General features: G+C 41.2%; 1 protein-coding gene and 1 long non-coding RNA gene across 10 annotated transcripts in view; one reads left to right on the forward strand and one right to left on the reverse strand.

The window, feature by feature from the left end:
- LOC310832073 (disintegrin and metalloproteinase domain-containing protein 2-like) overlaps positions 1-15,243 on the reverse strand; it is a 78,959-nt gene that overhangs the window by 21,396 nt on the left and 42,320 nt on the right. For all 9 annotated transcript variants that reach the window (XR_014558127.1, XR_014558128.1, XR_014558129.1 and 6 more), the window contains 4 exons: positions 13,535-13,624; positions 5,285-5,483; positions 2,997-3,105; positions 747-930 (listed from right to left, as the gene is read on the reverse strand). Coding sequence is in view for 4 of the 9 variants with exons in the window: in XM_083713556.1 (XP_083569682.1) it covers positions 747-930; positions 2,997-3,105; positions 5,285-5,483; positions 13,535-13,624 (582 nt within the window). In the remaining 5 variants the exon portion in view is untranslated. The remainder of the gene's footprint in view (positions 1-746; positions 931-2,996; positions 3,106-5,284; positions 5,484-13,534; positions 13,625-15,243) is intronic.
- LOC310832279 overlaps positions 1-15,243 on the forward strand; it is a 35,348-nt gene that overhangs the window by 13,940 nt on the left and 6,165 nt on the right. The gene's annotated exons all lie outside the window — the stretch shown is intronic.

The raw sequence follows: 15,243 nt of genomic DNA on the forward strand, positions 1-15,243 counted from the left end.
GAGAGACTGTGTGTGCTTTTAGCACGGGAAAGATGGAATGAGACTGATTTATGGCTTGTAAATAAACGCTTTTAGAGATAGCAAGAAACTGTCTCTGGATTTGTTTTATCCCTCTATCTCACACGGCAGGACTGCTGCGACTCTGCATTTTCTGCCCAGGTCAGTCCCAGCAGAGCTGAGCAGGGAGCGCTGACTGGACGGCAGGATTAATTTGCGTAGGCCATATGCTAAAGTGGATGGAGCAAGAGAGATGACAGAAGCCGGCCATGCAAGTCTGTGGCCATGCTGTGTGGGTTGACATGCGCACCCCTCTCTCCCTCTTCCACTCAGGCAAGCAAGAGGTGTCAGCACTGCTCAGGGACATGTTGCAGCCAAGCAAAAGCAGCTCAGGAGGGCACAGGGCAAGGCCAGCGAGAGGTGAGATCTGTGGAGGGGGCATAGCCTGAGGAGAAAAAAAAGTCTGCAGGGCTGCATTAAGCCCCCTGGCCCTGAGCCCCCCCCCCTCACTTTCGGCACTTATGAACAAACAACATCTAATTGCATTTGCTGATTTCCATCTCTGCTTCTCCCATCGCTCCCAGCCCATCATACCTGTCTCCTCAAAGCTGAAATTTAGATTTTAAGTTCTTCAAGCATGAGACCAGTGGTCTTCCTTTTGCTTATGCTACTCTCTAGGTCACCATACACACTGGTGACAACATTTAAGTCACAGTAATAGTCATGCTGTGTCAGATTGTATCCCTTACCTTTTTAGTTCCACATTTTGTACCATCTTTCACCAGCATTGGGTCCGGAAAGCCCTCTGGTTGTTGAAGGTCCAGAGATATACAAAGGGTATCTTGGAAAGGAGTGTACAGAATTGGAATGTTCATGTCAACATAAGGCTTTCTGGTTGGATAGACGCAAATTAACTTTCCACATTTGATATCCCTATCAAAGGCATTTGGAGAAAAGAACAGGATCACACATTTGTAAAGAGCTGGGGATTATGTATTGGAAATGTTTTTTTCACCTCCAAAATACCAGATTTAACAACTGAAGTATATTTGTGAACATGTTACCTAAAAATGCATGCTTTTCATTACACAGATGACATGTGGGAGGGGCTGTCATTCCTCAACCTTTGAAACATCTGGCATCAAAGATTACTGCCCAACAGTTTGTGCCCAACGGATTTATTTTGGTATATCTTAATTTGTTGTAGTAGTATGGTTTTGCTCTGTTGATTTTCTTATGTGAACTACCTTATAATCATTTTGGTGAAAGGCAAGCTACAATTAATTAATTAATTAATCCTTCCTCCCAATCCATTTTTCTTTTGTGTTGTGTCCTTTATTTTTTCAAATTAGTTTTTATTAAAGATTTTATTGTGTAGCAAACAAACAAATAGACAAAAAAAGTACATATAGTGTCTCTACTTTCAATTCATAGTTTTTTTCACAGTTCGTTAACATTTAGTACTAGACACATATGTGATTGGGGGACAAGAGAGAGGGAAGGGGAGAGAGATGAGGGGACATTGATATTTTGTTCTGTTGTGTAGTTTGTGCAGGGTTTTTATGTCAGCATCGTGTGGGTAGGTCCTCTATATATTTATTGATTTATGATGGCACTGCGAGAGATTTGAGTGTCCAACGCTCGGTTGGTTGTGTTCAGTTAGTTGCAGTGTGGTTGGTTGGTTGGTTGGTTGGTTGGTTGGTTGGTATGAGGGTATGGGGTTTTTGGGTCAGATTACCCATATTGATTCTTATGCTGTTGGGGTGGGGGAGAGAATAGATCATTGTCTTGATGTGCTGTATATATGATAAAGGGGAGACACACCCGTGCTACTTTCAGTTTGTTGGTTAACTTTTCTAATAGGGCAGTTTTCTATACTTTTTGGTATTAGTGGTCTATATTCACTCCTGATAGGTCATTCCAGTGTCTAGTCATGATGTTTTTAGTTGCTGAGAGTAAGTGACTTGTCATGTGAGTTGTTCCTTGGAAGATATTTAATAGGACTAATTCTGGAGTTGCTTCTATTACTTGTTTTGTTATTATGCAGATTTTCTGCAGTACTGATATACAAAATGATTAAATTTGGGGGCATTCCCACCACATGTGGAGGTACGTGGCCATGGAAGTGCAGCCTCTCCAGCATTTAGATGAGGAAGTGCCAGATTCCGTGGTGTTATCTATAGATAAGTTTCAGAATGAGTTCTCTTCTTTTGGCTGAGATGGATTTAAATGATGGGGAGGTGTGAGGGCTCTGACAGGACCCTAGAGTCCTCCTGCTTCCTTCCCAAAGCCTAGTTAGCACTTGCCCAGCTTTAAGAAGGAGGTGGGAGGGAGATTTGTGCCTCTTTCCCAAAGCTTGGTGCCTCCCTTCCCCAGCTTTTGGAAGGCAGCTTTGGGTGGAGTGGGGAACACGTCAAATTTGGGCCTCACACAGGGCACCATATTACCAAGATCCGCCCCTGCTTGGAAGTGAACTGAGGACTTGTAAACCTCTGTCTCGAGGCTCTGCTCCCTTTGGGGAACTAGAATCTCCTAAAGGGCCTGAAAATAAGCACTTCTTCAGTGCTCCATGACCTCCCATTTGGTGTGCTTCTTGCACTGTTGGACTGACGGTGTGGGAGACACTGTGTTCCTTGGTCTTGGGAGAAGAGATGCCCATGACAATCCTGGCTCCAGCACCATGGGCCTTGATGCTGTGGGATGTGGTTCAGCAGACACCTGACTGTCAACCACAGTTTAGTGGGACTGACCACCAGCATCAAGGGTCAGGGTCAGAAACCCAGTGCCGCCCCTCAGCTAGTGACACAGGAGCCTCCAACTGGGTGTCCTAGTCCCCGTGGAAGGATCATGACAGCCCACTGGCTACCTTGATACTATAACAACAGTAAAAACATGCACCATACAATAGAAGATGCTCAAGCCGCCAACCCACAAACATCCAACCACACTCCTCTCCCTGAAAATTTTATTTCAGTTTCTTCTGTTTCCTAATCACATACCGGAAAGAACAAGTCTTAAATCCCTTTCGTATGTCAATCCCACAGTGTCCAAATCTATCTGTCTGACCATTAATTTCTTCATAACATGCTTGAGGAGCACTTTTTGACTCTATAAATATTAAAAGGATTTTGATTAGAATAACTAAAATGAAACATTTAATAGTTTTCTTTTAGCAATGCTCTTAACAGATACTTTCATATGTGTACAAACAAATCAATCTGATGCATAAATTGGATTTGCCTCTGCAAATAATGAATGTTAGCCCTGAAGGTGCTGCAAGACTCTGTTGTTTTCACTGAAGCAGAATTATTTAGTTATTTAAGATATCTTCTTCATGCAGCACATAGTTAAACAATGGAGATCGCTGCAAGATGTAGTGAAGGCCACCAACTGAGATGGATTTAAAAGGGGATTTGCAAAATTATGAATGGTAAGTCTATAGATAGCTACTAGCTATGACAGCTCTATATACAGTATAACTTCCTGTAGAAAGAGGCAGAAGGAGCAGCAGAACTACTTGTAGGCTTCCTATAGGCATCTTGTTGGCTACGGCAGATGAAGGGAACGCAGTGGATGTAGCCTACCTTGATTTCAGCAAGGCATTTGACAAGGTGTCCCATGATATTCTTGTAAAGAAGCTGGTAAAATGCGGTCTTGACTATGCTACCACTCAGTGGATTTGTAACTGGCTGACTGACCGAACCCAAAGGGTTTCTCTTCATCCTGGAGAAGAGTGACTAGTGGGGTGCCACAGGGTTCTGTCTTGGGCCCAGTCTTATTCAACATCTTTATCAACGACTTGGATGATGGACTCAAGGGCATCCTGATCACATTTGCAGATAACACCAAACTGGGAGGGGTGGCTAACACCCCAGAGGACAGGATCACACTTCAAAACGACCTTGACTGATTAGAGAACTGGGCCAAAACAAACAAGATGAATTTTAACAGGGAGAAATGTAAAGTATTGCACATGGGCAAAAAAAATGAGACGCACAAATACAAGATGGGTGACACCTGGCTTGAGAGCAGTACATGTGAAAAGGATTTAGGAGTCTTGGTTGACCACAAACGTGACATGAGCCAACAGTGTGACGCGGCAGCTAAAAAAGCCAATGCAATTCTGGGCTGCATCAATTGGAGTATAGCATCTAGATCAAGGGAAGTAATAGTGCCACTGTATTCTGTTCTGGTCAGACCTCACCTGGAGTACTTGTCCAGTTCTGGGCACCACAGTTCAAGAAGGACACTGACAAACTGGAACGTGTCCAGAGGAGGGCAACCAAAATGGTCAAAGGCCTGGAAACGATGCCTTATGAGGAACGGCTAAGGGAGCTGGGCATGTTTAGCCTGGAGAAGAGGAGGTTAAGGGGTGATATGATAGCCATGTTCAAATATATAAAAGGATGTCACATAGAGGAGGGAGAAAGGTTGTTTTCTGCTGCTCCAGAGAAGCGGACACGGAGCAATGGATCCAAACTACAAGAAAGAAGATTCCACCTAAACATTAGGAAGAACTTCCTGACAGTAAGAGCTGTTTGACAGTGGAATTTGCTGCCAAGGAGTGTGGTGGAGTCTCCTTCTTTGGAGGTCTTTAAGCAGAGGCTTCACAGCCATATGTCAGAAGTGCTCTGATGGTGTTTCCTGCTTGGCAGGGGGTTGGACTCGATGGCCCTTGTGGTCTCTTCCAACTCTATGATTCTATGAAGAAGAAGCATGCCTTGGAAACCAGCCACATTGGGACTAGTTGCAAACGTGGAAGGCAGCACAACTAACACTATGGGCTTCCCCTCCAGCCACCTCAGCCAAAAGGGCATATGTGTCAGGAAAGCCCCCCAAACAGGGTGTGGGGGGAGGAGGGGGGAGAAGGTTTAAACCCCGTTCACATCCTGAATAGAACAGGTCACGTTTCGTTGCTTCCGTGCATGCGTGTGACGTCATTTTGACCATCTCTGCCTGCGTGAGTGACGAAACCAGGAAGTAACGCACTTAGTTCACCGTGGAGCACAACCCGAAAATACTTATCCTGAAACATATTTATCCCGAAGTATGACTGTACAGTAGTGTGACGCTGAATTCTGCTCAAAGAGTTCAAGAGAAAGCCAGGACTCATTCAACGGGCAAACTGGTATAAAAGCTGAGGAAAGCTCATGGTATAGGTATGAGTGGGCATGCACACACAATTTGGTTACAGAAGGAAGCTGCTTGCTTCCTTGTTTGTTCTTTTTAAGAGTAAATATTTCATTTTGTTTTTAAAAGAAGCCAAAAAGCAAGTTGTCTCACTTACTTTCACCAAAAAGATCCTGACACTGTAGATCAGCTGCCTGACAGGATCCACCATAACAGTAGCCAGCATTAGAAGCACAGCTATAACCATTCTGGGCATAAAAATTGCTTGGGCAGGACGCCGAACTGCCATTGCAGTACTCAGGGAAATCGCAGACACTATCTACAGCTGCTCTACAGATTGTGTTTCTTGGCTTAAACTAGGTGAAAAGGAAAAGGAAGAAGGAAAGTATCAATAGCGTTTTTCACGGAGGACTACAGCTAGGGTTGAGGAGGATTCCTGTTGACTCCACAATTTGCAGTTAACCTTCCCATTTCATTACCCTCAGACGTATGCACAGGTCCTAAAGTTGTTTAAGCCACATAATCACTGGACTGAACAGGGCACATGCCCACACAGTCCTTACAAGATGGTCTAAGGCCTGTCTGTTTCTTTAACTCTTAAGAGGTTGTAAGCTGCTTAGAGAAGCTCCATAGCCAAACACAACATGTGGGAACCATATGGAAAAAAGTGGCTGCCTACCTTTGGTTTCTGACGTCTTTTTTCCACTCATTGTACAGAAAAATGTGCAGATGGCATGCTAGCATGGTCTTCCTGGAGGCTGTTTATTGCCTCAATATGAGTATTTATGTGCATGTTTTACATATTTAGTTCCTCATATTCCACACTTGGGACGCGGGTGGCGCTGTGGGTTAAACCACAGAGCCTAGGGCTTGCCGATCAGAAGGTTGGTGGTTCGAATCCCCGCGATGGGGTGAGCTCCCATTGCTCGGTCCCTGCTCCTGCCAACCTAGCAGTTCGAAAGCACATCAAAGTGCAAGTAGATAAATAGGTACCGCTCTGGCAGGAAGGTAAACGGTGTTTCCATGCGCTGCTCTGGTTCACCAGAAGCGGCTTAGTCATGCTGTCCACATGACCCGGAAGCTGTACACTGGCTCCCTCGGCCAATAAAGCAAGATGAGCGCCGCAACCCCAGAATCTAATGGTCAAGGGTCCCTTTACCTTTACCTTTATTCCACCCTTACTTTGAACTGGAGCACAGAGTGGTTGACGATGCTGTTGGGGATTGCTGTAAATCTAGGTCATTTGTTCTCAGAAAATTGTTATCTATGTTAATTATTGGCATGAGTTTGGGGAGTTGCCCACCACCTGCAAGGTCAAAGAAATGAAGTGACAAGTGCCAGAGTGCACAGAAACACCATTTACCTTCCCGCTGCAGCAGTACCGATTTATCTACCTGCACTGGTGTGCTTTCAAACTGCGAGGTTGGCAGGAGCTGGGACAGAGCAATGGGAGAAACAAGGCTTTGATGAAACAAGGCCTGGGAAACAGACTGTGGGACTAGCTTCCTGAACCATTAGTAGAGTAGTATAATTTTATTATATATTTATCTCTTCCCTAGAGATTAGTGAAGTCCTGCCTTGGGCTGAGCAGAGAGTCTCTTCTGCCTGAAGGCTAGATGAGTTGCCGTTGAAGGTATAATTTGAGTGCAGTGAGCCGTCTTTGATCAGTAACTGCATTCCCTGTTGTGGCTGCAGCCTTTGGGGCATTTGTTATCAATTGCTATATTGTAGCCTGGTGGCCATGTGCATTGCTTTGCAATCAATAAAACCGTCTCCTTTTTGTGATTTGGATTTCTCCTACATGGTCTGCAGAACTTTGGTAAACCTTCACACTCACCTGTGTAAGTGCTTACATTGCTGCTGGGATCCCGAGATTCTTTCCCTACCGGCTTCCGGTCGGCGCCATCGTTTAATGGCGGTTCTAGCCTCGAACTCCGAGGCAGGACTGCTCCGCAAGTTCGGGTCCGACCCGCTACGGCGAGCGGGGGACCCCTAAAATTACAGGTGCAGAAGCCTGTAAACAAGGAGACTCGGCGGGCACCTTTTGCGCCCCCCGGTACTGTAAAGGAGCCTTTTTAAAGGCTCCGGAGCGGCATCGGGTGTGAGCGCGGTGCTGAGAGTCGCTACCCAGCTTGTGGAGTGAAGCCGCGTCGCCATGAACGGAGAGCGCCGATTCCTTCCTGAAAGAAAGAATTGACTGCAACATCCGTGAGTAAGATTGAGGGACTTAACGGGACACTAAATTTGAAAATTGGCTGAAAACGGGGAAGGCACTAAACAAGGAAGTCTGCCCCCCCGAACTGCATGATTAGCAAAGCAACGAAAATAGCAAGCCGTATTTGAAAGAAAAAACCTTTTGCAAACTGTCAAACCTGACATCGGACTTAAATACTCCCCCCAATTGGCAGGAGAAGGGGGGAAGATAAAATTGGACATTGTTCCTGCGTGGAAATAATCGTAGAAAAAAGACCTTTCACTGCCAAACTCCCCCAGGTCGGGCTGCCTGAGCAAGGCACCGGGAAAGGAGAACTGTCAGTCTAAATTGGATACAAAGTAAGGTTTTGTTGGAAACTAAGCTGCTGGACTTTAATAAATCTGTTGAACTTTTGGTTAAATTGAAACATTTGTGGATTTATAGTATCGACTCTTGAACTTTTGGCTCATTGCTCTATGTTTCCCTTGCTTCTTTGTTACCCATTTCCTTTCGGATACAATTGAAAGCTCCCTCTAGAGCAGTGTTTCTCAACCTTGTGCCTCCAGATGTTTTTGGCCTACAACTCCCATCATCCCTAGCTAGCAAGACCAGTGGTCAGGGATGATGGGAGTTGTAGGCCAAAAACATCTGGAGGCACAAGGTTGGGAAACACTGCTCTAGAGGGTTTAAAGAGAAACTTTCACATTGAAAAAAGAAACAGTGGGATTTTCCACTTGTAAGTCTTCTCGGTGAGAATGACCTTGAGGCAATGAGTGGCCCTGCGGATGAGATAGTAACTAGACATAAATCAAAACAAGCGCAAGCACAAGCACAGAAGAAAAGGGGCTCAATATCAGATACAACACCAGCTGCACAGGAAAAGACAGTAACAGCTTCTATGGATTCTATGACTCAGGCACTGGTCAAAATAAATCAATCTTTGGAAGCACTGACAAAGCAATCCATAGAGCTGACAAAGCAGTCCACAGAAAATTCTAAAAAATTGACAGAATTGACAGCAAGATTGGACTTGAACACGGCAAGCGTGTCATCTAACACAGATTCTATAAATAAATTAATTCGAGAAAGTTCTGAAACACGAAGGATTGCTGAAAGTGCAAAAAATACTGCAGAGGAGACAAGGGGAAGGTTTGAGCCGATTGTGAAAAAAGTAAATGAACATGATGCAACCCTCTCTTTATGGGAACTACAGAGAAAGGAGAAGAATCTGAAACTTAGACTGGTTCCTGAGAGTGAGGGGGACAACCTTGTGGGATTCCTTAAAAACAACTTTGCAGAATTTTGGCATGAGGAATGGGGAGAAGGAGAAGGAGTTGAGATTGAAATAACAACAGCCTTTCGGCTAGGCAGGAGGCAAGCAAAGAAACCAAGGGATTGCTTAATCACATTGGGATCCAAGGAACAGAGAGATAAAATATTGAACCTACACTATCAAAAAGCCTTGGTGATCCAGAATTCTCAAGTACAGATTTTTAGAGATATCCCTAAATACATTTTGGAGGTGAGAACCCTCTTTAAAGAATTGGTTGACCTGCTGAAGAAAAACGCCATTCCTTTTAGATGGGAATTTCCACAGGGCTTGTCCTTTAACTTCAAAGGAAGGAAGATCAAAATAAGAACAATCCAAGATAAAGAACAGTTTCTGGGGAGATACCGGGAAGACCTGCAGAAAGGAACTGTAGACGAGGACGAACCAACTGATATCGCTAACCTGTCATTCGGACTTTTGCTACCACCATCAGAAGAAGAACAGAAACTTGGAGCAGCTGGAGGAACAGGTACTTAGTAACAAAATGTCTCTGCAACTTCTTAGCTGGAATTGTAACGGCTTGAACCTTCCCCGAAGAAGACGCCAAGTTTTTCATATTTTGAAGAGAGAACAGTTAGACTTAATATGTTTGCAAGAAACCCATATTGCCAGGACACACAGGAAATTATTGATAAATAAGAGACTTGGACAGGAATTTATCTCATCAGACAAAGTGAAGAAAAGAGGAGTGGTGATCTATGCAAAAGAAAAATTGGCTCCAAAAATGATGTTTAAAGATGAACAAGGAAGATACCTGGCAATTGAAATACAAATTCAAGGAGAAAAAATTTTGATAGTCGGAGTTTATGCACCAAATGAAGGGAAGGCCGAATTTTTTAAGAAGTTGCATGAGACTTTAATGGACTTTCTGGATCATAAAATCGTAATGATGGGAGATATGAATGGAGTCGTCTCCACAAACATGGATAAAGCACAGAGACAAGTGATTTCAAAGGAGGGGAGACTACCAAAGACCTTTTTTGAAATGACTGAAACTATGGATTTGATTGATATTTGGAGAATAAGGAACCCTCTTGAAAGAGAGGGAACCTTCTTTTCTGAAGCAAAAATGACATGGACAAGAATTGACCAAATTTGGATCACTAGCAGCTTGGCGCCAATAACCAAAAAAATAGAAATCTGCCCAAAAACCTGCTCCGACCATAACGCTGTAAAGATGGAGATGAAATTAACAACAACTGGATCCTTTAGATGGAGAATGAATGACACCCTATTTAAAGATGAAGAGATTTATAAAAAGGCCCAAAAAACATTGAAAGATTATTTTGAGATAAATTTGAGAACAGACGTGGAGAAAAGAACAATCTGGGACGCCAGCAAAGCCGTGATGCGAGGTTTCTTAATTCAACAGAACTCTATAAAGAGGAAAAGACAAAATGAGAGGAAAGAAAAAATTCTAGGAAAAATGAAAGAAGGAGAAAAGAAATTGAGGTCCAAACCAAAGTCTCAAGAGATCTTGAGAGAGATAAAGTATTATCAGATGCAATATATGGAATTGATGAATCAAGAAATAGAATGGAAAATAAACCAATTGAGACAAAAAACATTTGAATCAGCAGATAAATGTGGGAAACTTTTGTCATGGCAACTAAAAAAGAGGCAGAAATTGAATACAGTGACGAGTTTAGAGATGGAGGGAAAGACTATCTATAAACCCAACGAGATAAGTAATTGTTTTCAAAGTTTTTTTAGGAAATTATATACACAAGGGCCAGTAAATGAACAAGAAATTGAAGAATTCCTTAGAAAGTATGGACTACCAAAAATTTCAGAACAAAATAAAAGGATCTTGAATGAGAAAATAACAGAACAAGAGATAGAGGGTGCCATTCAGAATATGCAACTGGGAAAATCACCAGGACCAGATGGTTTGACTGCCAGATACTACAAAATGCTGAAGGATTGGTTAATACAACCATTAAAGGAAGTTTGCAATGAAATTATGGAGGGGAAAAAGGCACCTGAATCGTGGAAAGAGGCTTTCATCTCACTTATACCGAAAACAGAGACTGAAAAGAACCAGGTTAAAAACTACCGCCCAATATCTTTACTTAATGTGGATTACAAAATTTTTGCAGACATTTTGGCAAAAAGACTGAAGAGAGTGTTGATAGCGGAGATTCATAAAGACCAAACTGGCTTTCTCCCAGGGAGACATATGTCAGACAATGTGAGGAACATTATAGACATTTTGGAGTTATTAGAAGTTGACATTAACAGAAAGGCGGTTTTGATTTTTGTGGATGTGGAGAAAGCCTTTGACAACATTTGTTGGAGTTTTATGAAGAAGAATCTCCAAGGGATGGGGGTAGGCCAAGGTTTCGAAAACGGTATAGGTGCAATATATTCTAAACAAAAAGCAAAGTTAATTGTAAACAATGTGGTAACGGAAGAAATATCTATAAAAAAGGTACACGACAGGGTTGCCCAATATCCCCTCTGCTTTTTATATCAGTCCTGGAGGTTTTGTTAAATATGATTAGAAGGGACCAGTTGGTTAAAGGAGTTCAGGTCGGAGCCAGACACTACAAATTAAGAGCATTTGTAGATGACCTAGTTTTGACTTTGCAACATCCAGACACTAGTACCAAAAGAGTGCTAGAACTAATTGAAATATTTGGTCAAGTAGCAGGATTTAAATTGAACAAACAGAAAACAAAGGTTTTGGAGAAAAATTTAACAATGGAAGAAAGAGAGAGGTTTCAGAGTGAAACAGGTTTGGAAATAACGAAAAAAGTGAAATACCTGGGGGTAAACTTAACATCTAGGAATGTGAATTTATTTAAAGATAACTATGAAAAATGTTGGTCAGAAGTAAAGAAAGATTTAGAAACATGGTCAAGGTTGAAACTGTCCTTGTTAGGTCGAATTGCTACTATTAAGATGAATGTATTGCCTAGAATGCTATTTTTGTTTCAGACCTTACAAATTATGGACAAGATGGATTGTTTCAAGAGGTGGCAGAAAGATATATCAAAATTTGTCTGGCAGGGCAAAAAGCCCAGAATAAAGTTTAAGATTTTAACTGATGCAAAAGATAGAGGGGGGTTTGCCCTGCCGGACTTAAGATTATATTACGAAGCAGCAGCTTTCTGCTGGCTGAAAGACTGGCTACTTCTTGAGAACACTGACATTTTGGATTTGGAAGGATATGATAACAGTTTTGGTTGGCATGCATACTTATGGTATAACAAGGCAATGGTGTACAAAGGTTTTAAAAACCATATTGTTAGAAAAGCATTATATAATGTTTGGAGCAGATACAAAGACCTATTGGAAAGTAAAACTCCCAGGTGGTTGTCACCAATGGAAGCTAAGGGGGTGAAAAAACTTAATATGGATTCTAAATGGCCAAAATATTGTGAAATCTTAGAATATGAAGGTGAAAGGGTTAAGCTTCAGAGCTATGAAAAACTAAAGTCCAAAGTTCGAGACTGGTTGCATTACCACCAGATAAATGAGACATTCAAAGAGGACAGGAAAATAGGATTTCAGAAGGAGAGGTCAAAGTTAGAAACAGAACTGTTAGAACCCAATACTAAGAATCTGTCTAGAATGTATAATTTGCTGCTTAAATGGAATACACAGGAGGAAACGGTGAAATCAGCTATGATTAAATGGGCACAAGATATCGGTCATGACATCATGTTTGCTGACTAGGAACAGTTATGGACCACTGGTGTTAAGTTCACGGCATGTAATGCCTTAAAAGAAAATATAATGAAAATTATCTACAGGTGGTACATGACTCCAGTCAAGCTTGCAAAAATTTATCATTTGCCCAATAATAAATGTTGGAAATGTAAGGAGAATGAAGGTACCTTCTATCACCTATGGTGGACCTGCCCGAGGGTGAAAGCATTCTGGGAAATGATCTATAATGAAATTAAGAAAGTCCTTAAATGGACATTTACTAAGAAACCAGAGGCTTTCCTCCTGGGCATGGTTGGCCAATTGGTGCCAAAGAAGGATAGGATCTTCTTTATGTATGCTACTACAGCAGCAAGAATTCTTCTGGCAAAGTATTGGAAGATGCAAGAACTACCTACTCTGGAAGAATGGCAGACAAAGGTGATTGACTTCATGGGACTGGCAGAGATGACCGGCAGAATTCGTGACCAGGGGAAAGAGGCAGTGGAAGAAGACTGGAAGAAATTTAAAATATATCTTAAAAACTGTTGTAAAATTGAGGAGTGTTAAGATGTCAAGGGGTAAGAAGCAGAGAACTACAGCTGTAACCAACAAATTTATGGGAATTTAATGAAAAGGAACTAAATGGATAAATTGATTAAAGGGTTGCTAATTTTTTTTTTTTTCTAAAATAAGGATGCAGCGAAAGGGAGGTATGGGGAAGTCGATTGAAAGAAGTTACAAGAAAATAAGATTATGAATTTATTTTTGTTTGATTTGTTTATGTTTGTTTGTGTTTTGTGATGTGTTTGTCTTTTAATTATGTGTTTTAAAAATTGAATAAAAATTATTATTTTTTAAAAAAGAGATTCTTTCCCTACCCTTGAACAACATCAGCATTTAATGCTGATATGGAAATCCTCAAAAGTGGCATTCCATCTTTAAAGGAAATTCTTCCTTGATCTGATTGCAGTTCAAAGTTAATTAGCATCTTACATCAGGCTGCAAATGGTTGTAACTAACTAAGTTCTACTCACAGTAGGCACATTGAAATTAATGAAACTAAGCTAGCCATGTCCATTAACTTTGATGGGTCAGCTTTGTGTAGGATGAGCATTGGCTGCAACACAGAGGTTACGGAGATAAAATTCAGAGGAAGTGGTAGTGTCAATTCAAACAAACTGAGGTGAATGTGTGGCCAAGGCAGTGAAGAGAGTACTTTAGCATCTTACCTGACAGTTTTCACAGCACAATTCATTGCTGCACACTGCTCCACGGAGAAACGTACATGAGCTAGTACAACATTTACTGTACTTACATTCCTGAAAACAAAAATCATACAGCTTTTTGTTTGGGGTCAGTAAAGAGTTTAGACAATGAAAAAAATGAAAGTGAAAGCTGAAACTCCAAAGCTTAAAGCCAACAGGGCACTCTATTGTTTTATCTTTTTTTGTAAGCTTTGAGGTTTGTTTTACAATCAAGTAGTGTATGGATTTTATTAAATAAATAAATGTAAAGGTTTATACATGGAATCTGCTCAAATCTTTTCTGCTACATCATGCTTTTTTACACATAGGAATTTCAAAATACAGGAAAGGACAAGAGGGAAAGGTTGACTTCAAATTTTACTCAAATAAACCTGATTATAATACTATTTTTAATATATGAACCACTTCCCAGAGGTATTTACAAATATATATCAGTTACAACTATTACATATAACAAAAATCTTACTATATACAGGTATTTAAATAAAAATAACAGTCTAAAACAACACCAGCACATAACATTAAATCAGTTCAGATTCAATATAGACATCAGCTGGGATAAAGATATCCATTTAGAACACTTGTTGAGATATCAGTTATGAGATTCTGTCACCCCACCCCCCCACCCCACGAGCAACCAAGCTGCCACTATCAAGAGTATTATGAGCAGCCTTGGGGAGGAGGGGTGCTGTTTAATCATTCCCTTCCTGTAGTTTGTATGTACATCTGAGGCATCTAATCATAAGCCTGCATTTTTTATCAAAGCTTATATATTTCAATCAGGGCCTGTATCTTAAAGATTTTCAAATGTTTCATGCCAGGCAAAAGACCAGCTGCCTAAAAGGCCTTGGCAATGTTTTTCCTCCTAAGACAAGGGGGCCCCCTGATTTATAGCAGAAAACAATTCTCAAAGTCGTAAAAAAGGAAATTACAGGCTGAGAGCGAGGACACTGATCCTACATGTTACAGAAGATAAAAAAAGCAGAGATAAACATAATTAGGAATGAGTAAATAATAAAATGATACCATGTGCCTCCCAGTAAAATGAGCCATATCTTCTTCCTAAGGTTAAAAAGGCCAAGAGCAAATGGAAAAGAAAAGCAACTGGTCTGGCTGGAAAGGAGGGGTGAAAGGAGGGGTGTAAACTGAAGAGGCTTCTTTTGAAGCTGTTTTTTACTGAGTTCCTTTTTTACTTTACAAAGGCCTTATTCCTTTTAAAAGGCTACCTATGATAATGTATTAAATATATTGGCTTAAATGTAATTATGCAAAGGATTTAAGAAATGCTAGATTCTTATTTCATATAGTTGTAAGAGTTTTAACTATCCTGAAATTAAGTCAGCCACCAGCCTAGCCCCCCTGCCAGACAGGAGACGCCATAGAGCACTCCTGATATATAGTTGTCAGGCTTTTTGTTTAGAAACCTTCAAATGAAGGAGATCTTTCAATGTTGATGTGAACTCAAGATCCTTGACATCTGTTGAAGATAAAAATTCAAGATTAACTATCTGTTTTGGAAGGCAATAGGGCAAGGAGGGCAAGAGGTGAGCTGGTAATTAAGATTCCTTGTTGAGACACATGTAAGATATATTACTACTTATTTGTCATTTATAGATGGAAGAATATATAGCTCTTTGTGTTCCATAAAAGGACAGAAGGAAATGGGTGTATCT

This window comes from Podarcis gaigeae, assembly GCF_964106915.1.
Source record: "Podarcis gaigeae genome assembly, chromosome: 15".
Classification (NCBI taxonomy): Eukaryota; Metazoa; Chordata; class Lepidosauria; order Squamata; family Lacertidae; genus Podarcis; species Podarcis gaigeae.